The sequence below is a fragment of the Stomoxys calcitrans genome, chromosome 2 (assembly GCF_963082655.1).
Source record: "Stomoxys calcitrans chromosome 2, idStoCalc2.1, whole genome shotgun sequence".
NCBI classification, from domain to species: Eukaryota; Metazoa; Arthropoda; class Insecta; order Diptera; family Muscidae; genus Stomoxys; species Stomoxys calcitrans.
The window spans coordinates 29,437,855-29,463,372 of NC_081553.1; the positions used below are offsets into that span (position 1 = coordinate 29,437,855).

The 25,518-nt window shown below is 38.0% G+C and overlaps 1 protein-coding gene across 3 annotated transcripts in view; it reads left to right on the forward strand.

Annotated features, from left to right (window-relative positions):
• Positions 1-25,230, forward strand: part of LOC106082589 (cellular tumor antigen p53) — a 48,034-nt gene extending 22,804 nt beyond the window's left edge. For all 3 annotated transcript variants that reach the window (XM_013245201.2, XM_013245202.2, XM_013245203.2), the window contains 6 exons: positions 17,186-17,233; positions 17,300-17,573; positions 19,881-20,124; positions 20,198-20,307; positions 24,661-24,984; positions 25,055-25,230. In XM_013245201.2, the coding sequence (XP_013100655.2) occupies positions 17,186-17,233; positions 17,300-17,573; positions 19,881-20,124; positions 20,198-20,307; positions 24,661-24,984; positions 25,055-25,101 (1,047 nt within the window). In that variant the 3' untranslated portion in view covers positions 25,102-25,230. The remainder of the gene's footprint in view (positions 1-17,185; positions 17,234-17,299; positions 17,574-19,880; positions 20,125-20,197; positions 20,308-24,660; positions 24,985-25,054) is intronic.
• The last annotated feature ends 288 nt before the right edge of the window (positions 25,231-25,518 follow it).

Here is a 25,518-nt window from a genome sequence, read left to right on the forward strand (position 1 = left end):
CGGGCCGAACTTTGCATACCCACCACCTCGGGTATATATGTAAACAACCTTTCGCCTAAATCCGGTGAAAAATGTTCAATTTAAGGCCCCATAGCAGCTATATTGAAATATGGCCCGATTTAGACCAAATTCGGCACGGGCATTGAGTGGTCTAATAAGTACAAGCCATTATTCGATTTTGTAAAACAAAATAATGGTCTTTTTGGGATGGTACAGATCGGTCTATATCCAAATATAGACCGATCTGAACCATCAGAATCGGATTTTAAATGCGCTTTTTATGGGGCCAAGACTTTAAATCGAGCGATCGGCAGCTTTATCCAAATTTGAACCGATCTGAGCCAAATTGAAGAGGGATGTCCCAAATTTCGGCAATTTTGGGCAATAAATGCGTCTTTTATGGACCCAAAACCTTAAATCGAGAGATCGGTCTACATTGCAGCTATATTCAAATCTGGACCGATCTGGGCCAAATTGAAAAAGGATGTGTAACATAACTCACTGTCCCAAATTTCAGCAACTTCGTACAATAAATGTGCCTTTTATAGGCCTAGGCCTTAGATCGGCGGATCAGTCTATATTAAGATATAGTCCGATATAGCCAATCTTCGAACTTAACCTGCTTATGGACAAAAAACAACCTGTTCAAAGTTTCGGCCCAGTATCTGTATTTTTAAAAACAGTAGCGTGATTTAAACAGACTGACGGACGGACATGGCTAGATCGTCTTAGATTTTTACAACGATTTTTACTTTATAGGGTCGAAAATGGGTATTTCGATGTGTTGCAAACGGAATGACAAAATGAATATACTCCCATTTTGTCATTGTAAAATCGCACAAAATCAAAGAATCGGGCCAAAACAGGTTATGGAATACAGGAAGTTTTGGCATTCTACGTCAAAAAACTTGGATTCTACAAACTAAGAATTTGGGAAAGGTCTCTAGGCACCTTATCGTCTATCGAAGTGTTAATACAAAATTTTATTTTACCATTATACCTTTATAACCTAATATTTTTTGTACCTTCTGGAGCGCATATTTTGCTAATTTTTATGATTAATTAATTACACAATTTTTTAGTTTATCGACTAGATTTATTAATTTATTGCTTTCTAGTCAAAAATCTCCCCCTTTAAATCGAAAACATAATCAGTTTGATTCAACAAATTCATTCTCTTTATGACGTCGTATAACACAGACATAAGCCAACATTATGGCCAAATTAAAGACGCACACCACTATCATCAGACCAATCGTAATCAGTAGAAATTTATCACATCTCGAACGTTTGCTCCATGGTATGGTATAAGATTTTTGAGATTCTACATCTAAATTGAGTTCCATTGTCATTTGTGAATTTTGGGAATTTCTCTTTGAGTGAAAATTTGTTTTATTTCAATGAGAATCTTAGTGTCAAATCACTTTGAATGAGAATCAAAAGAAAACTTGTGACAGCAGATAATACCTAAAAAAGAAAAGAAAAGAAAGAGAGTTGGTAGGATAATGTAAAAATTTGCATAAACTGTTGCTGGAAGTTGTTCGCGTACTGTATTTGCTACTAAAAGAGAGCGGAAGAGACAACAAAATTTTGAAAGTTTGGTCTTTGAGAGCTAGCAAATTTCTACTGGAGATGGAGCTATTTTATGAAAACCAATTGTTAAATACAAACAAATAGCAAAAGAGCGTTAAGGTGGAGTTGCATGCTAGGCGCGCGCATTAGAAACTTACTAAAAATGCAACTCTGCAAACAAATCTGACATAAGCAACGCACAAAAGTTAAACAATTTTTAACTTTGACGCCTAGAAACACTACTTCACGTATGGCAACATAGAATGCAGCTCGAGTTCAATCGTCAAATTTAAAATTGTTCAACTTTCACGCGTTGTATTGTGGGATACGTTTGCAGAGTTGCATTTTTAATGTGCGCTCTTAGTATGTAACTCCACCTTAAAGGCGGCAAGAGCTGCCGCCTTAGCGTACAACACACTGCTACAACAACAACACAATCTTCTAAAGTCTTCTTGTACTTACATCATGCATTAAACTAATATTGATTTCAAGTAAGCCCATTGGTTGTATTTTGAATTGTTGCACAAATATTTGTAATGAAAATCTATCCACCGACTGGCGAAAACGTATATCACAATTATTCAGTCTGATGCGTTTTAGAATCAACGAAGTTTCACGTATCTGTAATGTAGGAATAAAAAATTCATATTTGAATATTGAACATAATTACCTGTATAAATAGAAGTTATAGAGTATTGTTGGATGAACATGTCATTATTTACCCACCACCCTCTTGGATCTGCTGGAAAAGTCTTTTCACATAAATCAAAAATATATATTGGGTTGCCCAAAAAGTAATTGCGGATTTTTCATATAGTCGGCGTTGATAAATTTTTTCACAGCTTGTGAATCTGTAATTGCATTCTTTCTTCTGTCAGTTATCAGCTGTTACTTTTAGCTTGCTTTAGAAAAAACGTGTAAAAAAAGTATATTTGATTAAAGTTCATTCTAAGATTTATTAAAAATGCATTTACTTTCTTTTAAAAAATCCGCAATTACTTTTTGGGCAACCCAATAGAATTAAGAGTGTTTTGGCGGTTACAGTGGCTTGAGAACAATTTACGCCTACTTTTGGGCAAGCGTCGCATCTCTCGTAGACCACAAGGTCCATTGTGTTTGTCCTATAAGTTATCTAGTCTTTTTTCCATTAGACATACTTACAACCTAGTATTGGAGATATCCCCTAGCATTTGTCGTTTTTACATTAGATATCCTTATAAGCTAGGATTTGAGAAATTGCCTAGTACTGTGTGTCTTTGTCTTGACCGTGTCGATGATCCAATATGTTTTCGATCATTTCTAGTTTTGTTTTGTCCCATTTGCAACTGGCCTGTACATATCGAGCGCTTCAGAAAATGATGTAAACGCCACATTTTCGATTTTCGTTTTTTGATGGAGATTAGTAGAGAACCCTTAAAGTATCAGAGCTGTACCATAAACCGTTATGAAATGAGAGCAAAAATGATTTTGATTTTAGCGCCATTAACGAAAAATTTGGTAGAGATTGGTGAACAAATGCCCACATTATTGCATTATTCTTCAAAATCGGCAAATAACTTGAAAAATTTAAAAATTCGGCAGAGCCCGGCCAGGATTTGAACCTGGGCACACGGAGCAACAGCGAAGCCATTGCCGTTGTCTTAGCGTTCAAAGCCATCAATACAACTTCCAACAGATATACAAAATCAAGTGTAGTACGGAAGAAGTGTAATTTCTCACACAAAGAATGTCTGTCATTACACAAAAACACATGCATTAGGAAAAGTACAGCTAATAGACAGGGTTGTCAAGTGCGGTTAATGTGGTAATTGTATCATAGATACGTTTTCGCTATTAATGCGATTCAAATACAACATACCAACGCACGGCCCTTAAAGCCATCTAACCAAAGACGAAACGCGTCCCATAGCGGTTGGTTTGTGTTGCTATCTTTGGCTTTCCTTTTCCATTTGAATCTCCGATCATTGAGCTCGTCTCGAAATAGAAACAAAAAAGATTGTAAAATGTAATGATCTCGCCTCAACAGGCAAAAAAACTTGAAAAATGAAAAATTCGGCAGAGCCCGGCCAGGATTCGAACCGGGGCACACGGAGCAAAATCGAGAGCCATTGCCGTTGTCTTAGCGTTCAAAGCCATCAATACAACTTCCAACAGATGCACAAAATCATGTGCAGTACGGACGAAACGCGTCCCACAGTGGTTGGTGTGTGTTGCTATCTTTGGCTTTCCTTTTCCATTTGCATCTCAGATCATTGAGCTCGTCTCGAAAGAGAAACGAACAAAAATTGAAATGGCAAATTTCAAATGAATGGTTTGGTGAGTTAATGAGGGAAATACACCGTACTTTCCTACCAACAAAATTAATGATATTGTTACGCAATACATTCTTTACAAGAAGTAAAAACAAACAACAATAAAAAGATAGTGTCAAAGTACCATAAAAAATAAACATGTAAAGTTCAGATAATAAAAGTATGTATCCCCTGCTACATGCACACTCTCGCCAGAATTCGAACCCAGTCATTCATCATCATAGGCGAGCTTGCTAGTCTCTATGCTGCGGTGGTCTTCAACGGTTCATAAACAAAATTTCTGCAGGTATTAAAAATATGTGCCACAAAAAACCCAAAATAAATCCGTCAAAATTCAGAATTCGTTACGAATTCTATCAGAACTGTCGGCATAAAAAGTCCTAACGATTCAAACAAATTACTATGTTAAAAACGAGCACAAAAAACAAAAACATCAAACACGGAGTTAAGACTTCGCCCAGAATTCATTCCGAACTGTCGGGAGAAAAACTAAAAAAACCCCATACGAAAAGACGGTCAGAAATCGTTCAGATTTCCTTTAGAACAAAAATTCCTTCCGAAAAACAGTGCAGAAATCGTTAAGAATTCCTCCCAAACTGTCGGAAGACAAATTAAAAAAAAAAACATATTAAAATATGGTCAGAAATCGTTCAGAATTCTTTCAGAGCTGTCGGAAAAAAAATTCGTTTAGAATTCATTCCGAACTCTGTCGGAAGAAAAATTTAAAAAAAAAACCCATACGAAAAGACGGTCAGAAATCGTTCAGAATTCTTTCAGAACTGTCGGAACAAAAATTCCTTCAGAAAAACAGTGCAGATATCGTTCAGAATTCCTTCCGAACTCCGTTGGTAGATAAATTAAAATAAAAAACCATACGAAAAGGCCGGCAGAAATCGTTCAGAATTCGGTAAGATCTTGTTGGAAGACTTCAGAATTTCTTCAGATTTGGCTGACATCAGACATTTGGTTTGCTGCGGCAAAAAGTTAATTTTTCAAAATGAGTAAGAATCGCAAGTAATTATAAAACTTGGCAACCCTGATTACTAGGAAACAGCTGATAATGTTTACAAAATTTAAACAAACGGTTAGCAGAAAACAGCTGAAATTTCAAGTATTTCGTTGGTTATATATTCTTTTAAGGAGTTTGAATTTCAATAACTTTTTTATATGGATTCTAATGACAGAGGTGAGTACTTTAAAAATGTGATAAACATTGTCAATATTTTTGTTTTGATAGTTGTGTTTGGGGTTTATGCTGTGATATTTTTTTGTAGAACACGAAATGTTAACATTTGTTACTGATAATTCCCAGTGTTTATTGGGCCTGCACATTTTTACATAACTTAATTTTATTTAATGCCCAAAAAAGGGCATATTAGAGGAAAGACATTTATGGAGCTATATGTAAATCTGAACCGATTTCACACACACGTATTACGACGTCAAAAAGATCTCTTTGTACCAAATTTTGCAATGATCGGAACAAGATTGTGGTTACCACAGCCAAAAAGGGCAAATCGGACAAAAATATATATGGAAGCTATATCTAAATCTAATCTGATTTGGTATATTGCACAGGTGTTTCGTTATCAAATAGAATATCTCGTGCAAAATTTGAAACAGATCGGAGCAAAATTATGGCTTCTATAGCCATAAGCAAATATCGGGTAAAAGATATATATGGGACCTATATCTAAATCTGAACCGATTTTTACCAAAATCATTTGTTATCGTTTTTTTTGATAAGACACACTAATTTACAATGTCTGGAAACGCTAGCTTGATTGTATATAATTTTCGTCGCAAATTTTAGATTTGAGCCCATAGTGCATTGGTTTATTACTGTTTGTGGTATTTTAAAGTATCAGCGGTTTGGTTGTTTGTTGTTGTCCATTGCACTCTTTAGTCACAGAGTTGTGACGATATTTTATACTCTGTTGTTAGGCTACATAATATTATGATTATGCTACACCTATTTTCCACTCATACTTACAGTTTCCATGCAATAGTTTGCTATCATACCATACAGCACCATATCCATAATTGATATCAGCAAAAAAACTCCATTGGTCACAGCATCAAATATATCATAGGTCTGCCTATTGATGATGACACTTGCTATGGCCGAATATTGATGAAATAAGCCAGATGTTATGGCTAATAGATTAGAGAGTAAGGCTGCTAGCAGGGGAACTGCATGTATATCCACATATTGCAGAGTTTTTAGACATATCAATGAATATTTCTCCGATAACTCCTCCAAGAGATCCGATAGATTGCAAAATATTTGCATGCGATGATAGGGCTTATGCAATGCTATCTGCCGTTCATTTTGATAAAAATTTGCCTTTTCTTCTAGAGCCTTGAGTTGCATGTTTAAGGCCTTTATTGAATGTTCACACATGACCATAATTCCAAATACGCAATTGGGCAAAAAATTTGAAATGACCACAGGATAGAGAGTATAAAGAGTTTTCAGGGGACTCTCTTTGGCCTCCTCGCGGTAATGACGTAGCAACAAATTGCATTCTATTATCAATGGGAATATAATGATCTTGAGGAGTGCCAATGCCACCGATGACCCTAAAGCCTTTCCATTTATCTTTAAATATTCAATAAGGGAAAAGAAGGGAACCGTATTTAGAAAATCCTTTGTCACCTTGACCTGCATTAACTGGCAGTTATAGTTTATAATAACACCAACAACATTGACATAATAATAGAGTTGTGAAGCCGAAGTTAAATCCATTTGTTTCTTCTGCCAGTCGGTATAGAATTGTTGGACACTTGCAATAGTTACAATAATTGTTACCAAAGTGCTCCAAAGCATAAGCAGTGGGCTAACATAGAAACGTTGGCGTGCTTTCGAATACATGCAAACCAATAAACCCAAACTATAGGCTATTCCAAACACTAGACCAACTATATATTTCAGTTTTTCCTTGTCCATATTCTTTTGTAAGATTTCCTGCAACAACTGTCTATTGACTACTATTTTTAATCTCTTTGTACGTTACTGCTTTGCTAGTTGTAGTTAATGAATTTGGTTTTCATTTTGTTTCAAAATAACTTTGTGATAATATCAGGTGTCTCTTTTCATCTATGCTTTAATTATAAATCAATTTGTCTAGCCACGGCCTACAGACGCAATAAGTATGGAATTAAATTCAGTGCAGCTCATGGTGTTATCCTTAGTGCAGCTGTGATGCGCAAAAAAGCTACCCTTTTGATCCAGCCAATTATAGGGTAATGAATGGTTTTTTGAAGTAGTGTCCACTAGGTCACAAAACCATATACCTGTCACGGGATAACTATGAATACCACAGGCTGGAACTTTAAGCTCGGATCTATGGGGGGGGGGGGGGGGGGGTTCATCGTTATCATGAGATCTCAGCTGAGTGCGTCCACACGTTGCGGATAGTGGAACAGAGTGGTGCAACTGTAGTAGCGCACACCGGTCGATATGACATTTGGTGCCTTTTAATAACCAATGGTCATAAAGTTCCCGCGGCTATTTGTTCTATGGTACGAGCTTTCTCACATATAGGAGCTTGACGAGGATCGCTACCTTCATATGCAAATATGTGGCTAATACAACAATAACAACACTATATACCTTAATAAAGGTGGTATTACACCATATGTATCCCCATATGTTTATATACCCACCACCACCATAGGATGGGGTATACTAATCTAGTCATTCCGTTTGTAACACCTCGAAATATTGGTCTAAGACCCCATAAAGTATATAAATTCTTGATCAACTCGTCGTTCAAAATCGATCTAGCCATGTCCGTCCGTCCATCTGTCGAAATCACGATTAAGGTCGAACGCGTAAAGCTAGCCGCTTGAAATTTTGCACAGATACTAAATATCGATGTATTGCCCAAAAAGTAATTGCGGATTTTTTAAAACAAAGTAAATGCATTTTTAATAAAGCTTAGAATGAACTTTAATCAAATATACTTTTTTTCTAAAGCAAGCTAAAAGTAACAGCTGATAACTGACAGAAGAAAGAATGCAATTACAGAGTCACAAGCCGTTGAAAAAATTTGTCATCGCGACTATATGAAAAATCCGCAATTACTTTTTGGGCAACCCAATAGATCGTTGGGGAATGGGACATATCGGTTCAGATTTAGATATAGCTGCCGTATAAACCGATCTCCAGATTGACTTCTTGAGCCCCTGGAAGCTGCAATTTTCATCTGATTTGGCTGAAATTTTGCATGTAGTGTTCCGTTACAACTTCCAACAACTGTGTCACCTGCGGTCCAAATTGGTCTTTAACCTAATATAGCTCCCATATAAACTGATCTCACGATTTGACTTCTTGAGCCCCTGGAAGCCGTAATTTGTGTCCGATCTGGCTGACATTTTGTAAGTAGTGTTTTGTTATAACTTCCAACAACTGTGTTAAGTACGGTCCAAATCGGTCTATAACCTGATATAACTCCAATATAAACCGGTCTCTCGACCATCCTTTTTTTTTTCTGGTTTGACAGAAGTTTGGTGTGTAGAATAAAATTATGATCTTCAACTAAATTTAGTTTGTATAAATTTTTAGCAGAATCCATGGTGGTGGATTCCCGGCCGAACTTAGCACGCTTTTACTTGTTTTTTCAAATATGGCAACTCTGGAAGTTGTACACAACAGGTGTACGAAAAATTTAATATGAACAACCAAAAGCGTGCCCGGTACCTTTTTATGGACAAACAAAGGATAATGGATAAGAATTTCTATATTCTTGGAGCTTTATCTGGTAATGGACGGATTCGGGGCATACTTAGTTTGTATGTTGGATACCATAGTAGAAGTCATTATGCAAAATTTCAGCCAAATTGAATATGAATTGCGTCTTCTAGAGGCACAAGAAATAAATTTTGTAGATCGGTTTATATGGAAGCTATATGAGCCCTACGGGAAATGTGTAGTTAATTGTCCCAAATATACCGGTCCTAAACTAGAGAATAAGTAACCTGTCATAGGACATATCCTACAGGGAATGAAAAGTTTAAATTGTCATAACTTATAATTCTTAATTATTTTTGAAAAAGCCTCTGATTCAGGTTAGAGGTCATTGGATAAGTGGTTGACCCCAAAACTTGAACTCTCGGCCTACATTTGATGTGGATAGTTGTAATCATAGGACAACTCTTTAATGCAAATGTAAACTTTCTTAGTTTAAGGAATAGAGCGCACAACAAGCCGATACTGGCTTAGGTGTATGTATATAGTGGCATGGGGCAGATTAATATCTGCACCCTCTTTTCAACCTAACCTAACCTAGTTTCAGGAAGCAAAAATCGAATAATGAAGATTGTTCGCGTACTCAAAAATTTATGCAAATTGACGTTCGCAACTGAAAGTCGTTCGCGTACTTTATATGCCAGCAGAAAAGAGCGGGTGAGTGTGTGAGAGCGAACAAAATTTTGAGAGTTTGTTAATTGAGAGCTTGCAAATTGCTACTGGAGGTTTTTTCTCAGCAGAAATTTGCAGCATCGAACAGCTGTTTTATGAAAACCGGCTGTTTACATCAAATAAATAGCAAAAGAGAGTAAAGGCTGTTCTTACTCTACAGCAAATTTTTATTGGAAAAGTACGCGAACAGACCTATCTATTGTCTGTCTGACTAACTTGTCACGGAAAATAAGTGATTTTTGTTCGCTGGTATGTCAAAATCAGCTGATTTCATAAGGGAAAAACAGACGATTGTGTGAGTCGAGTCGACACATTTAAGTGACACAGAATTAGTGGTGGGACTGGGCATTATTAAACTTATAAATTTCTTTTGTACACTTACCTTCTCAATACACTCATTCGCCACCATACTAAGTAGGGCGATTTCCGAAAATGATATCACCAAGAAAACCCCATTTGTCATGGCATCGAAGAGATTGTAACTCTCCTCGTTGATCATGGTATCGGCAATGGCATAGTACTGCTGAAAAAATCCTGCTGTAATGCCAAAAAGATTACTCAGCAGGGAAAATAGTATAGGCATGGCACCCAGTTGCATAAAAGCCGTGGTGTAGTAACAAATCGAAGTATAGTGACCCGCAAGCACATCAACTTTATCAGATAAATCACAAAAGATTTGCATGCGATAGAAGGGTTTGTGTAGCGTCATCTGTCTGACATCCTGATAGAAATTGGCCTCTTTTTCGATGAGTCTCAGATGACCTCCAAGGGCTATCATGGTCTCACGGCAGATCACAAAACCAGAAAATATACAATTTGGCAGAAAATTTGCCAACACCGTGGGATAGAGGGCGTAAAACGTTTGCCAAATATTAAAGTCTGGGCCGGTGTGCATCTCCCGCACTAAGAGATTTATTTCGATTATAATTGGAAAGAGGATGACTTTTACAAACACCAATATGCCAGAGGATCTAACGGCCTTTGCAGTAATGTCCAAAAAGCGTATTGTCTCAAAGAGTGGCACCGAGTTGTAGAAGTTCATAATGGCCTTGGTCTGAATCACCTGAGAGACATAATTGGCCAGCGAGCATATGATGTTCATGTAATAATACAGGCTGCTAGCATTCTTAAGGTCGATTTGATCCGATACATAGTCATCGTAGATATTTTTCACATACAACAAAACAAATGTCACATTCACCAGCATGCCCCAAATGATGAGTGGCAGGCTTATATAGAAACGTTTTCGACGAAACGAGTACATGGTGCCCAATAACCCCACAGCACTTACAATGCCAATACATAGTCCTATAAGGACTTTTATAAAAAAATATTTGTCCATATTTTGGGGGAAAAATTTTTAGGCAATTCTTCAAAATTAGTTTGTTGTTGTAATTATAAAATAAAATATTGTACATTAAACTTATACTAAGGACATTAACTTGTAATTCGCAAGAAGTTGCTGTTGGTCTGCCCTTTGCGCATGATTTAACTGGATCTTGATTTGTAATGGTTGCTGCTTATTTATTCATGTTGTCAAAAAGTCTATTAATTGCACTTTAATTGTCGAAATTAGTATCATTTAGTGAAGATCTAGAAATTGATTAAAATGTTCAATTATATGGGATTGATTACAGCGGAAAGTTTCATTACTTGTCCTTTTTCCAGGGAGTATCAATGTTGCATTTAGTCAGTGTTTCGGCCAGGAAGGTATTTCGACTAAACCATACGGATTTCCAAAATTTTTTTAGGCAATGGGACAGCGAATAACAGCAACAATTGCAAGGTTTTTGAATTCTCCGAAATTGTTAAAGCTACAGTTTCTTGCTGATAGGCCTATAACAAAGTGAAACTAAAGTTTTATGGTAGTGGTAAGAAACATGGGGCCCACCAACCTTGCGGAAATTAGTTACCAGCAGGATGAAGCTCAAGGAGTACAAACCATTGTTTGGTTTATGCAGATTGAAACGCCCAACACTCACCCGAAAAAAATCAAATATCAACAAAAGTAAATATATGTTATTTTATGGGTTGCCCAAAAAGTAATTGCGGATTTTTCATATAGTCGGCGTTGAAAAATTTTTTCAACGGCTTGTGACTCTGTAATTGCATTCTTTCTTCTGTCAGTTATCAGCTGTTACTTTTAGCTTGCTTTAGAAAAAAGTGCGCGAAATTTTGTTTACATTTGTTTGTTTGGCGTCAATTTTAATATGGAGACCACAAAGGGGCATTTTCGTCATATTTTACTTTATTATTTCCGTAAAGGAAAAAATGCGGAGCAGGTTGCTAAAAAGTTACGAGATGTGTATGGTGATAAAGCCTTAAAAGGAAGACAGTGTCAAAATTGGTTTCGCAAATTCCGTTCTGGAGATTTTTCACTTAAAGGTGAGCCACATTCTGGTCGGCCAAATGAAGTTGATGATGACCAAATCAAAGCATTAATCGAATTGGATCGTCATGTAACTGAGCGTGAGATAGGAGAGAAGTTAAATATACCAAAATCAACCGTTCATTATCACATAAAAAGTCTTGGACTGGTGAAAAAGCTTGATATTTGGGTACCATATGTATTGAAAGAAATTCATTTAACAAACCGAATCAACGCTTGTGATATGCACCTTAAACGCAATGAATTCGATCCGTTTTTAAAACGAATCATAACTGGAGATGAAAAATGGATTGTTTACAACAACGTTAGTCGAAAACGATCATGGTCCAAGCATGGTGAACCAGCTCAAACCACTTCAAAGGCTGATATCCACCAAAAGAAGGTTATGCCGTCTGTTTGGTGGGATTGGAAGGGTGTGGTATATTTTGAGCTGCTTCCAAGGAACCAAACGATTAATTCGGATGTTTACTGTCAACAATTGGACAAATTGAATACAGCCATCAAGGAGAAGCGATCAGAATTGGTCAATCGTAAAGGTGTCATATTCCACCAGGACAACGCTAGACCGCACACATGGTCACTCGCCAAAAACTGAGACGCCATCAGACTACCATTTATTTCGATCTTTGCAGAACTCCTTAAATGGTAAAACTTTGGGCAATGATGAGGCTATAAAATCGCACTTGGTTCAGTTTTTTTGCAGATAAAGGCCAGAAGTTCTATAAGCGTGGAATACTAAATTTGCCAGGAAGATGGCAAAAGGTTATCGAACAAAATGGCAATTATATATTTGATTAAAGTTCATTCTAAGTTTTATAAAAAATGCATATACTTTCTTTTAAAAAATCCGCAATTACTTTTTAGGAAACCAATAATTGAAATATAATTATTTAAATTCTTAGCAATTTTTATATCCTTCATGGATGGGGATATACTAATTTCGTCATAGCGTTTGTAACACCTCGAAATATGCGTCTAAGACCCCATATATATTTTTGATCGTCGATCTAGCCATGTCCGTCCGTCTGTCGAAAGCACGCTATCTTTGGAAGGAGTATAGTTAGGCGCTTGAAATTTTGTACAAATTAGTGTAGGTCGGTATTGTAAATGGGCCTCATCGATCTATGTTTTCAAGTAGCTGTCATATAAACCGTTCTTGGGTCTTGACTTCTTAAGCCTCTAGAGAGCACAGTTATTATCCGATTGGGCTGAAATTTTGCACGTGGTGTTTTGGTATCACTTCCAACAACTGGGCTAATATGGTTCAAATCGGTTCATAACCTGATATATCTGTCATATAAACCGATCTGTGGTCTTGACTTCTTGAGCTTCTAGAGGACGCAATTCATATCCGATTTGGCTGAAATGCAAAGTATGGTCTAAATTAGTCCATAACCTGATGTGTTAGGTATGGTTCAAATCGGTTCATAACCTGATATGGCTGCCATATAAACCGATCTCCCGATTAGATTTCTGGAGCTTATAGAGGGCGCAATTCGAATCCGATTTGGCTGAAATTTTGCACATATCGTTGAGGAATGACTTCCAACAACTGTGCAAAGTATGTTTCAAATCAATCCATAACCTGATATAGCCTCCATGTAAACTAATCTCCCGATTAGACATCTTGATCATCTAGAGGACGCAATTCGTATCCAATTTGGCTGAAATTTTGCACATATCGTTGAGGAATGACTTCCAATACCTATGCAAAGTATGGTCTAAATCAGTCCATATTATGATTTGTTAGGTATGGTCCAAATCGGTTCATAAATTGATATAGCTGCCATATACACCGATCTCCCGACTAGATTTCTTGATCTTCTAGAGAGCGCAATTCTTATTCAATTTGATTGAAATTTTGCATATTTCGTTTTGGAATGACAACTTTCAACAACTGTGCCAAGTATGGTCTAAATCGGTTGATAACCTGATATAGCTGCCATATAAACCGATCTCCCAATTTAACACTCTGAGACACTGAAACGCGCAATTCTTATTCGATTTCCCTCAAATTGTAGAGTTGGTATTTTTCTATGACTTATAATAGCTATGACAAATAGGGTCCATATCAGTCAATAACTTGATGAAGCTCATATATAAAGGGTGGTTTTTAGCTATAATCTTTTTGGCAACACTGGTTTAAACACCTCACGCTCGTTTCGTGTTTTGTTTCACTGGCAAAAACATCTTAAATTTGGTCTATAATTTAACCATGAATCGTCTTACAAATGAACAACGCTTGCAAATTATTGAATTTATCAAAATGAGTGCTCTCTTAGCTAGTTATTCGCGCATTTCTCATTTCTGGCTCAATGGGTACGTAAATAAGCAGAATTGTCGATTTTGGAGTGAAGATAAGCCAGAAGCATTGCAAGAGCTATCAATGCATCCAGAAAAAGTTACAGTTTGGTGCGTTTTATGGGCTGGTGACATCATTGGACTGTACTTCTTCAAAGATGATGCGAATCGTAACGTAACTGTGAATGATGAGCGCTACCGTGAGATTATATCCAACTTTTTTTTTTGCCCAAAATGCAAGAGCTTGACTTGCATGACATGTCGTTTCTATAAGACGGTGCCACATGCCACACAGCACGCGTAACAGTGGACTTATTGAGAAGCGAGTTCGGTGAACATTTTATTTGGCGTTCGGGACAGGTCAATTGGCCGCCTAGATCGTGCGATTTAACGCCTTTAGACTATTTTTGTAGAGGAATATTAAAGTTCATGTTGATTCAGACAAGCCCGCTTCATTTGACGCATTGGAAGAAAACACTGAAGCATTTATTCGTGAGATACCGGCCGAAATGGACCATTTCAGTCGCAGTCACTGTACACATTTGCATCAAATAATCATTAAGCATTAAATTATATGGTTTTATATCGTTCCAAATAAAGATTTCTTGAATTTTTCTGAATTTTATGTGTTCTTTTTTTTTTGAAAAACTTTTCTATAGCTCTTCAAAAATCACCCTTTATATTGAAAAAGTCATTCAAAGAACTTAACAAATGCTTTATGAAAAGAAAATTTTAAGCTAGGAATTCCATGCTACTTACGAATTCCTTAATAGTTCTCCATACCACTCCCCTAAGTTGGTTCATGTCTGGTATTGTGTCTCAACCTAATTACCGATGACTTTTAGCCGCGAAAGCCGGGCAATGACACATGAAATGCTCCAACGTCTAATCAACTTCCCAATATGCCCTACACAGGCTACCACTTGCCGCATAGATTTTACATAAGCAAGCTCAAAGGCCTATGTGTCCCGTTATGTTACCAAAAGCTATACTGACCTCCTTCTTACTTCCTACGTTATCTATTGAAGAATGAAGACTATCGGAAAATCTGGAAAACACTGTATCCGTTAAATTTCAGAACGTTAAGATTCCTTACAGTGGGTTAAAATCGATGACAAAAGTAACAAATCTGCCGTTTGATAACCGGTAGAAAGTTAAAGGGATTATGTGCAAAATTTCAAGGCCATAATTCGTCCGGTCTCCTCTCTACAGACACTTCGGCATTTAAAAATCTTAATTTTTGGTCCAATTTTTGTGGAAACCCCAAGTCTGCTTGGGGTCTACAATATCTCTTTCGGTCTCGGGGATTTTTGACTTTTATTTTTAGGAATTTTTTGCTGGGACAGGCTTTCTAAAAAATGTTTGAACCAGACAATATTTGGAGCCTCCTCCACCATCTTTGTCCGAAATGGGTATTTGGGTGTTTTAGTGTTTTATATTTTGTTGTGTTTTTTTAAGGCGGTTTTATCCGCAAAATACAAATTTTTCGTTTTCTAAAAATTCAAAAATTTTGAAAACCGGACCACAAATGAAGGTTTGGTTTTTGGTGCTTGACAAGAGTTGCCCGCACCACCTAGCGTCTTCAAATTCATAATCTCGTTAACACCTCAGCTATAACCATTCAAAATTGTATAAAGCGTTATCTCCACACGGTAGATTTTTTACCACAATTTTTTCGTTTCTATCTCACTGCGTGTTTGTTTATTTTTGCACTAACGGTGTTTCCCTATAACGTAGTATTTCGTCGGTCCTCAACTGCTTTGTTAAAGAGAAGTTCGACTGTATTTCATTTGGGCATCACAAATAGTGCAAACAGTACTTGCCCTTGGGTGGACTGTATAAACTTGCAAGGCCGGGAATTCCTAGCTGGCAACAGGTTGATACTGAATGCTGGCTGTATTCTGTTGGGATACGCACACATACAAGTACACTTTGACATTCCAATTCAATTAAGCATAGTTGAATCATCTGGTTCTAGGGTTGCCGTATTGTAATTTATTACTATAGTCTTAAAAGTCTTTTTGAACAGAACATTTGCAATTTTTTTTACATTTAAAGCTGGCACCATGTTCCCTTTTCGGGGATTTTTTTTCGCGTTTACTTTTTTTAGGTAATAGATTTTGAAGCAAAAAAAAAAAAAAAAAATGCTGACCATTCAGTAAAACATTCCCTCCTTATGTTATCAGTTTTGAAAAAAAGTAATAGTGAAAAACATTGGTTTTCAACTGTGAATTAGTTTTAAAAATTATCCTGCAATGGAATCTCATAAAAATTAATTTTAAATTTTATTATTTTTGTAGTTATTTGCTATGTCGCAGGATATCTGACAATTACTTTTCAGTAATAATCTAATAACTAAATAGGCACCAATTCCCTTGTAACAAAATTTGATTTTAATATAAGATAGCATATTGAATGCTTATTTTGTGTCGAATAATATTTTTTTAAGTGTTTTTCATTTTTTACCTTTATGTAAATCCATTAAGTGACATTTCAAATCATTGTGCAGTAGTGTAGACGTTTGTTCCATACGATGATTTCTTGCTTGTTTCAGTTTCACTGCTCCTATGCCCAATCAGGTATTTCGATGATCATTCAAAATTCAAAATTTTAAATCAAATGGCAACCCCAATCTTGTTTTTACAACAACAACAATGACTCTTGGGTTTGCACTCGTATCTTTTGGATCTGGGATACCTTTTCTTATTTCTTCTTCCTCTCTCTCTCTCCCGCCCAGTAGAATTATTTCGCAAGCATGCAAAATCATGCTCATTGCTTGGGGTTTTTACAGCCTGAATGAATGAATAAATGACGTCATAAACCACACATCGTCATCATGTGCACCACCATCATGAGTATTGCTTTTGTTATTATTTTTGTTGCTTAAATTCGTTTCTTGTTGTCGTCGTTGAGTCGGCTTCATGGTGAAATTGTGTATTTGCTAACATACAGACGAACAATAATGAACCCAAAGCAAACTACTCCACAAGGATTGCAACAGTTGAACAAAACACATCGCAGCAACAGATTGCTGACAAACTTGCAACCATGAAGTTATTAACTTTTCAAAAGTGGAGAGTGTGTGCTATTCTTGCCCCTAGTGACAGAACGAAATTAATTTTTATTTTAGTTTTTTTTTGTTATTATGATTAACATTTGGCCTTTTTCTTGTTTTTGTGATTTCAGCAATCGGAAATAATGCATTTGATGGATCAAATGGTGGAACCAAAAATGGTGAGTATGAGCTTAAGTCGATGCTGTTTTTTTTTTGGTTTGTTCGAATTGAGATTTTCGTTTTAGACCAACAATTGCATTCCACTGGCAGAGGAACATGATCAGGCTGGTTATGATTTTCGCATTCAATTCAATTGTGGTAACACTTCATCGCGAGCTGTCCTGTACTCGAAAGACACAAAGAGGCTCTATGTGCGTCCCCACGAAAATGTAACCTTCGATTGTACCTTTAAGGTTAAGATGCCCATACAACCATTGAATGTGCGCATTTTGCCCATTTACACCAAGGACACCAGTGAGCCGGTATTGCGTTGTGCAAATCACATCAGCAAAGACACAGGTAAGTTTGTAACACTGGAGGAATGTTTTGCAAAAAGAAAAAGTTTGGAGTTAATGATTGAGATGGCGGACATTGCAGCAATGGAAGTGTTAGTAAACTCTGGAGTATTTCTTCTTTCGAAATTTTGATAAAGAATTGAATTCATAGAAAAAAACATAACAAAAAAAAAAACTGAAAATTTATAAAAAAAATTTTTTGAAAATGAATAGCCATTAAATAAAATATTGATTGAAGGATTTTTTAGTGAATCAGAATTTCTTGTCAAAATAAAAATGTTTGATATTTTCGACTTTTTGATTGAAAAAAATAATTGATGCAAACATTTTTATAAGTGAATATAAATTTTTATATCCCCCACCGAAGGATGGATGGATTAATTTTGTCATTCCCTTTGCAACACATCGAAATATCCATTTCCGACCCTATTAAGTATATATATTCTTGCTCGGCGTAAAAATCTAAGACGATCTAGCCATGTCCGTCCATCTGTCCGTTTGTCTGTTGAAATAACGCTACAGTCGTTAAAAATAGAGATATTGCGCTGAAACTTTGCACAGATTCTTTTTTTGTCGCTAAGCAGGTTAAGTTCGAAGATGGGCTATATCGGACTATATCTTCATATAGCCCCCATATAGACCGATCCGCCTATTTAGAGTCTTGGGCCCATAAAAGTAACATTTATTATCCGATTTTGCTAAAATTTGGAACAGTGAGTTGTGTTAGACCCTTCGACACCTTTTTTCAATTTGGCTCAGATCGGCCCAGATTTGGATATAGCTGCCATATAGATCGATCCGTCGATTTAGGGTCTTAGGCCCATAAAAGCCACATTTATTATCCGATTTTGCTGAAATTTGGGACAGTGAGTTGTGTTAAACCCTTCGACACCTTTTTTTCAATTTGGCTCAGATCGGTCTAGATTTGGATCCAGCTGCCATATAGACCGATATCTCGATTTAAGGTCTTGCGCCCATAAAAGGCGCATTTATTATCCGATTTTGCTGAAATATGGGACAGTGGGTTGTGCTGGGCCCTTCGACATCCTTCTTCATTTTGGCTCAGATCGGTCCAGATTTAGATTTAGCTGCCATATAGAGCGATCTCTTGATTTAAGGTTTCCGGGCCATAAAAGGACTATTTATTGTCCGATTTTGCCAAAATTTGGGTGAGTTGTGCTAGACCCTTCGACATACTTCTTCAATTTGGCTCAGATCGGTCCAGATTTGGATATAGCTGCCATATGGACCGATCTCTTGATTTAAGGTTTTGGTCTCATAAAAGACGCATTTATTCTCCGATGTCGCCGAAATTTGGGACAGCGAGTTAAGTTAAGTCCCTCGACATATTTCTGCAGTTTGGCCTAGATCGATCAAGATTTGCATATAGCTGCCATATAGACCGATCTCTCGATTTAAGGTTTTGGGCCCATAAAAAGCGCATTTATTGTCGGATTTCGCCGAAATTTGGGACAGTGAGTTGTGTTAGGCTCTTCGACATTTTTCTGAAACTTGGCCCAGATCGGTCAAGATTTGGATATAGGTGCCGTATAAACCGATCTCTCGATTTAAGGTTTTGGGCCCAAAAAAGGCGTATTTTGGTCCAAATCGAAACATATTTCGATAAAGCTGCTATGGGGCATAAGGTATGCATTTTTCACCGAATTTTGACGAAATGTGGTTTACATGTATACCCGAGGTGGTGGGTATCCAAAGTTCGCCCCGGCCGAACTTAACGCCTTTTTACTTGTTTTATTAAAATTAAGAATATGATCTTAGGTCAACATTTTTACAGCCGAATTCACAGCGAAACATATATTAACACAGAGCAGCGTCCTTGTATCCTTAGTTTTAAACATAGAAGCTTTCAAAAAATTTGTATTTTGATAGGTTAAATTTCAATCCTTTTATACCTATTTAGATCAAATTAATTAAATCACTTTTAAAATAATAAGTCCTTGTTTAGATATACGTTGCTCTTCGATTTAACCCCTTAGACCTCTGGAGGGCCTAATTTTTTTTCCGAATGGCTTGTAATTTTACTTTTTATTCCATGATAAGTATTATTCAAATCCCATCTTACAATTTAACTTTTTGATCTCCTATAAAGCTCAGTTCATATTCAAGATTTCTTATATGCTGAGTTATAATTTCCAACATCTAGTCAAGGTATAGTCCATTACCCTATATGGCTCCTTGACAAAACTTCAGAACGCTTTTCCCAATCGCATTGGATGAAATTTTGCACTTGGACTTTTTGTTCGATATTGGTGATTGTCTTTTAATCTTAAAACTTTTTTTTTTGTTTCAGAACCCGATGAAATTATTCGCAGCAGTCTGTTACGCTGCGAAAATCTTGGTGCCATTTACCATGGTAGTGATACGGGCAAAAGTATTAAGGAGCGATATTCGGTAGTCGTACCTCTAAATGCCGCTGTCAAGGTGAATGACGGCAGCAACTATTTGAAGCAACAGGTCATCATAAGCTTCACATGTAATAATTCTTGCAATGGGCGCAAAGAGATTGCAGCCTTATTCCTTTTGGAGACTATGAAGTAAATTGAACAATATTATTGTAATGATTTATGGAATTCCCTAAAATATATATTTTTTTTTGTATTTTTTTAGCGGTGATATCTTAGCTCAGCGTGAATTGTCTGTTAAAATATCCACATGTCCCAAACGTGACCGAAAATTATATGAAAAGACAGAAACAGTTAGAAAACGTCCGCCCAATGGTAAGCTTTATTTTATTTATAATTAGCAATGCTTTATTCGGCAGGAAGCGAAAAGGGATTTGCAATAATTAACGCATTTGGATAGAAAATTTCCAATTTTCGTTACCGGAATAAAAAAATATGGATGAGGAATATTGAGTTGATGTTGTTGTTGCTCTGGTTGTTAGCGATCTTCTTCAAGTTCCTATGAGTGGTTCTGGTACATAGAACTGACCGTCACGGAAATATGTTGACCACTGGTTGTTGCTGTTGCTTATATTGTCGCACGGGAGAGGTGGGAGGGGTCACATAGTTCGATGACGAGGACACCTAAGGCGACGATGACTACGCTTGTGATCCACTGCTGTCTATGTTCGCACAACACCTTGCAACATATTCAGTGTGACTATGCTCTCGTATTTACGTAAGGCCAGAGCAAGAGCGGAAATTCACCAGTTACTCCCCACCGACACTGACCGATGATGGAGAAGGTACCAGAACCAGGGTCCGATGTTCTCAATTCCGACACGAACATGAATCATGCGGAGAAGGCACTCCGGGATGTGCCTCTTCCATGGCGTATAAAGTACTAACGCGCATAAAGAACTGGCTGCGCATCGAAAGGAGTCTGAATGCAACCCAACGAACAGGGAGCCGATGATGGTACCATCACCTACTCCCAAGAAGCCTATTTACTTAAGATTTGGAGGCAAAGATCCTAGTATTGAAACATCAGGCAGTACAGGGAAAGGAAACCCAATACAGCTTAACGAACAGGGACCCGACGATGGAACCATTACCGACTTTATAAAAAAATCGGAAGACTAGACTAGACAAATAACCTAAAACCATGATATCAGGCAGTGCAGTGACAGGAAAGTCAATGCAGTCTAAAGAACAGGGAGCAGTGGATGAGATCATCACCCACTCTCAAGATGCCCATTTATTGAAGGACTAATGATTGAGGTAATCCAGATAAATCTCCACCGAGGCGAGACTGTTACACATGCTCTGATGGAGAAAATTAGCAAGGGCAAGATTCATTTTGCCTTAATTCAGGAGCCACGGACGACCTGGAACAAAGTTTCTAGACTGAACCATATAAACTACCAATTATTCTATGCTAACACTGGTACTCGGCCGAGGATCTGCGTTATTTGTCATAAAAATGTTAATTATATATTTTCCCGAGAGTTGTCAACGTCGGATGCAACAGTGATGAGACAGGGAGACGGTGGAGCATACCTGGCATCACTTTATCTGCCTTTATTACACACGGCTCAAGGAATACAATAAGATTACCAGAGCGGCAAAACGTGCCTCCTGGAAGCTTTTCTGCGAACAGGTCGATAGCTTTAATGACGCCGCCAAGATAAAAAATTTTCTCTCAAAAACCCATGTCCAAACTGAAACTTTAGTAGACGACATGGGAGTGAGAGCAGAGACAACGGAGAACATGTTGAGGCTTTTGATGAAAACCCATTTTCCACAGGATAGGAAGGGACTCACGGAGACACCGGAATCTTGGAATAATGACGTTGATCGAAGATTTATAAAAACGGAACTTATGGTAAAGGAATCCTTGAGGAGCTTCAAACCATTTAAGTCACCCGGACCTGATTGACTATTTTCAGCGTTACTACAGAAAGAGGCAGACTATCTGGCGCCTCGTCTGGCCAAAATTTTCACAGCGTGCATAGGACTTTCATATACAAGACAAGGGTGGTGTTTACACCCAAGCCCGGCAAGGCAAGTTATGCGACACCAAAGGCCTACAACCCATAAGCCTTACATCCTTTCTACTCAAAACCATGGAACGTATTGTGGACACCATGATAAAGAGTATGAAATCCAGCGAACTGCTCAAATACATACTGCATGTCTATGTCAAGGGAAGGTCGGTGGAGACTGCCCTGGACAAGGTTGTGCATAAAATAGAAGAATCATTCGATGCCAAAACGTACACACTGACGGTATGCATTGACATCGAGGGGGCTTTTAACAATGTGCGGACCGACACACTGATCCAATCTTTAGAACAGTACCGGGTGGACCCGGTCCTTAGAGAGTGGTTAAACCACATGCTAAGGAATAGGTGGATAAATTGTGTGTCGCATGGCATAAATATAAGGGAGAACGTTTCGAATGTCATCCGTGGCGCCAAATCATCTAAGGCGTTGGGATCCGGCGGAATCTCTACACTGATGCTGAAGATTCTGGATCTAACTGGAGTTGAGTACCTTAATACTGTCCTCAACCTGTCTTTGAACACTCTTATAGTTCCCCATATCTGGAAAAAGGAAAGATTGATGGCGCTATTGAAGCCTGGAAAGAGCCCGAGTTTAGGGGAGTCGTACAGACCGATCTCCCTTCTCTCACCAGTAGCCAAGATGCTTGAGGCATTATTCCTCCCGAGCCTCGTAAGATAATTTCCATTCGCCGAGCATCAACATGAATTCCGAGGACTGCATAGCACAAAAATTGCTTTGTATGCCAACACCGCATACATTTGCTGTGGCTTCAATCAGCTCAGGACATGTGATAGGACATTCCTCGTGACACTAGACTTATCGAAGGCATTCGACACGGTCAGCCATGCCAAACTATATGAGGTCATCGACAACACGTCCCTTCTGCTAAACCTGAAACGCTGGGTCGCGAATTATCTGTGTGGTCGCCAGTCATTTGTGGAATTTAGGGATAAGAAGTCAAAGCACCACAGAGTGAAAAATGGAGTTCCCCAAGGCGTGGTGGGATACTCCGACACTGTTTAACCTTTACCTATCCTCCATTCCACCCCTCCAGACAGCACAGAGATCGTATCATATTGTTGGTATCTGCCATGGGTTGAACGTCTACCTCAACGAACTTGCCTCATATTCCGCTGCAAAAAATCTGAAGATATCTGCCACCAAATCTTCAGCCCCATTGTTCACTACAAATACGCGTGAGGTGAATGACGCCAGTGTGGTCTCGTCAGTTAAATAATATTCAGAACTGTCAGAATGCCGCTTTTCGAATTGCGAAGGGCTGTCTCCTCAGTTCTTAAGTGGACCACCTCCATCAGGAGACAAAGATCCTTTCCGTACGAAGACATAACTACATGCTGTCTAAGCAATACCTTTTGGGCTGTTATCGCAGTGACCATCCAAATCATCATCATGTGGATAGGTATCCACCGTCCAGAAGCCTTAAGTTGGATCTACATGATCTAGAGCGCGAGGTTCAAGCGGCATATCAGGCCGGTCTAGACAACATTCATGCAGACGCGGTATATAGCTGCCGGGTGAATGTAGTCCTTGGAGACCGAACGCCTCCCATTCCACCTGAAGAAATTGACCTCCCCCCCCGCAAACCAGAGCAGTTCTGGCTCAATTACGTTCCAGCAGATGTAGCCGCCTCGACTGATACAGGGCAAGCATTGATGCCGACTTGTAAGATGTATGTCCCGATCCCGGTACGGAATAACTATGAGCACCACACAGGCTGGAACTTTAAGCTCCGATCGGTGTGGTGTTCATTGTTATCACGAGAAGCTTAGCTGCGAGCTTCCGGCCGCCTCCACAGGTTGCGGATAGTGGAATGCTCCACACTCAGCGGTATCAAGCGGAGAGTCTCAGTGAGAGGCCGGGTGGCGCCATCTCTTGCATAAATACTGAGTGCCTATGAAGCTCGATATGACAAGGCGAGTTGTTGGCGCCTTTAAACAACCAATGGCCATGATGTTACCGCGGCGATCAGTCCTTTGGATCGGAACTAGCTTGCTCACCTATAGGAGCTAGATGGGGATCGCCACCTCCACATATAGACATGTGGCTACAACTACAACAACATGTATGTCCCGATTGTGACCAGGGCCCACATGACACACGCCATCTATTTAACTGCCCAGCCAGACTCATTCGATTCAGACCCAGATCCCTGTGGCGCATCCCATATTTGTCGCAGAGTTCCTGAATCCTGAATGGACACTCAACAGAATCAAGCAGACGAAAGATAGAACACAATAAACTGCTACAAAAACAACAACAAGGGAATTAAGGGAAATGTTTAGGGGCCGCCCACAAAAAAAATCCCAAACGGGCAAGTGCTTACATTTCGGGACAAAATAGGTCTTTGGTAGAATACAATTTTTCGCTCAAAGTGCTAACGTAACAAAAACATCAAACTAAAAGTCTTTTCAGGATTCTAAATAGAAACTATGAATGGGTTGTGGCTTAAGGTCCTTGGTAATTTCCAGTGAAGACAACTTTCGTCACCTACCTGATCATAGATAGAAACTTTCTCTTTTTAATTAAAACACTTCTCTACACCTTTATTCCAAAGAGAATGCCGTCTAAATTTTTTTTTATTCTAATTTATTTTCTCTTTCAGAACCTGAATTCATTCACGAGCCCAAAATGCCCAAATTCGATGAGTCGTACATTAAAGATGAATTTAGTCGTAGCAGTTATGGTGAGCCAAGTGATGATGAAACCAGTGGACCGGCTAATGGTGATTGTGGTAGAGATGATATTGATGTCTCTTTAGATCCAGACAATGGGGGTTATGTGCTGAAGTTACGCTACAGAACGCGCCAACAAATGTTGGATGTTTTAAGGGTATTATACAGCAATGCTGTAAGCAATGAGGTATTCTATAAATCTACTGTTCGAGGCAAAAGGACAAGGGATAGTGAGCAATTTAGAAGATGTTATGGTAAGTAAAGAAGAAAACTGTTAAAAATAAAAAAAACTAATGGACGGTTTTTTTTTCTATTTATTAACAGAAAAAAGTTTGAGGCTTTCGCAACATCCTGACCACCAACAACCATGATTGTATCAATTATGTTGTATTAGCTATTAGGTTATACGCTTTAAGGTTTTCTTTTTTAAGTTTTCATTGTTGAATTCACCATAATGTCATGTCATAAATTTTGTAAATTTTTATGTTTGATCATTGAAATTTTTTTTATCTATGCATTATTTATCTTCTAAAGGAAGAGAGATGGTCAAGCTAATTTAACCATAAGAATGAAAAACGCCAGAATGAATGATTTTTTTGTGGATTACAGAAAATACATTAACGGACTATCTCTCCGTCTGCGGAACTATAATTTATGACTTGTTCATTTGTGATAAAGGCGGTTCAGTCTCAGACAATACAGTGGAGGTTTCTGGTAAAGACATTCTTCAGTACAAACTTGAAGCTTACCTTGGTGATGTTAGCAATGGACCTACCATGGTGATGTTA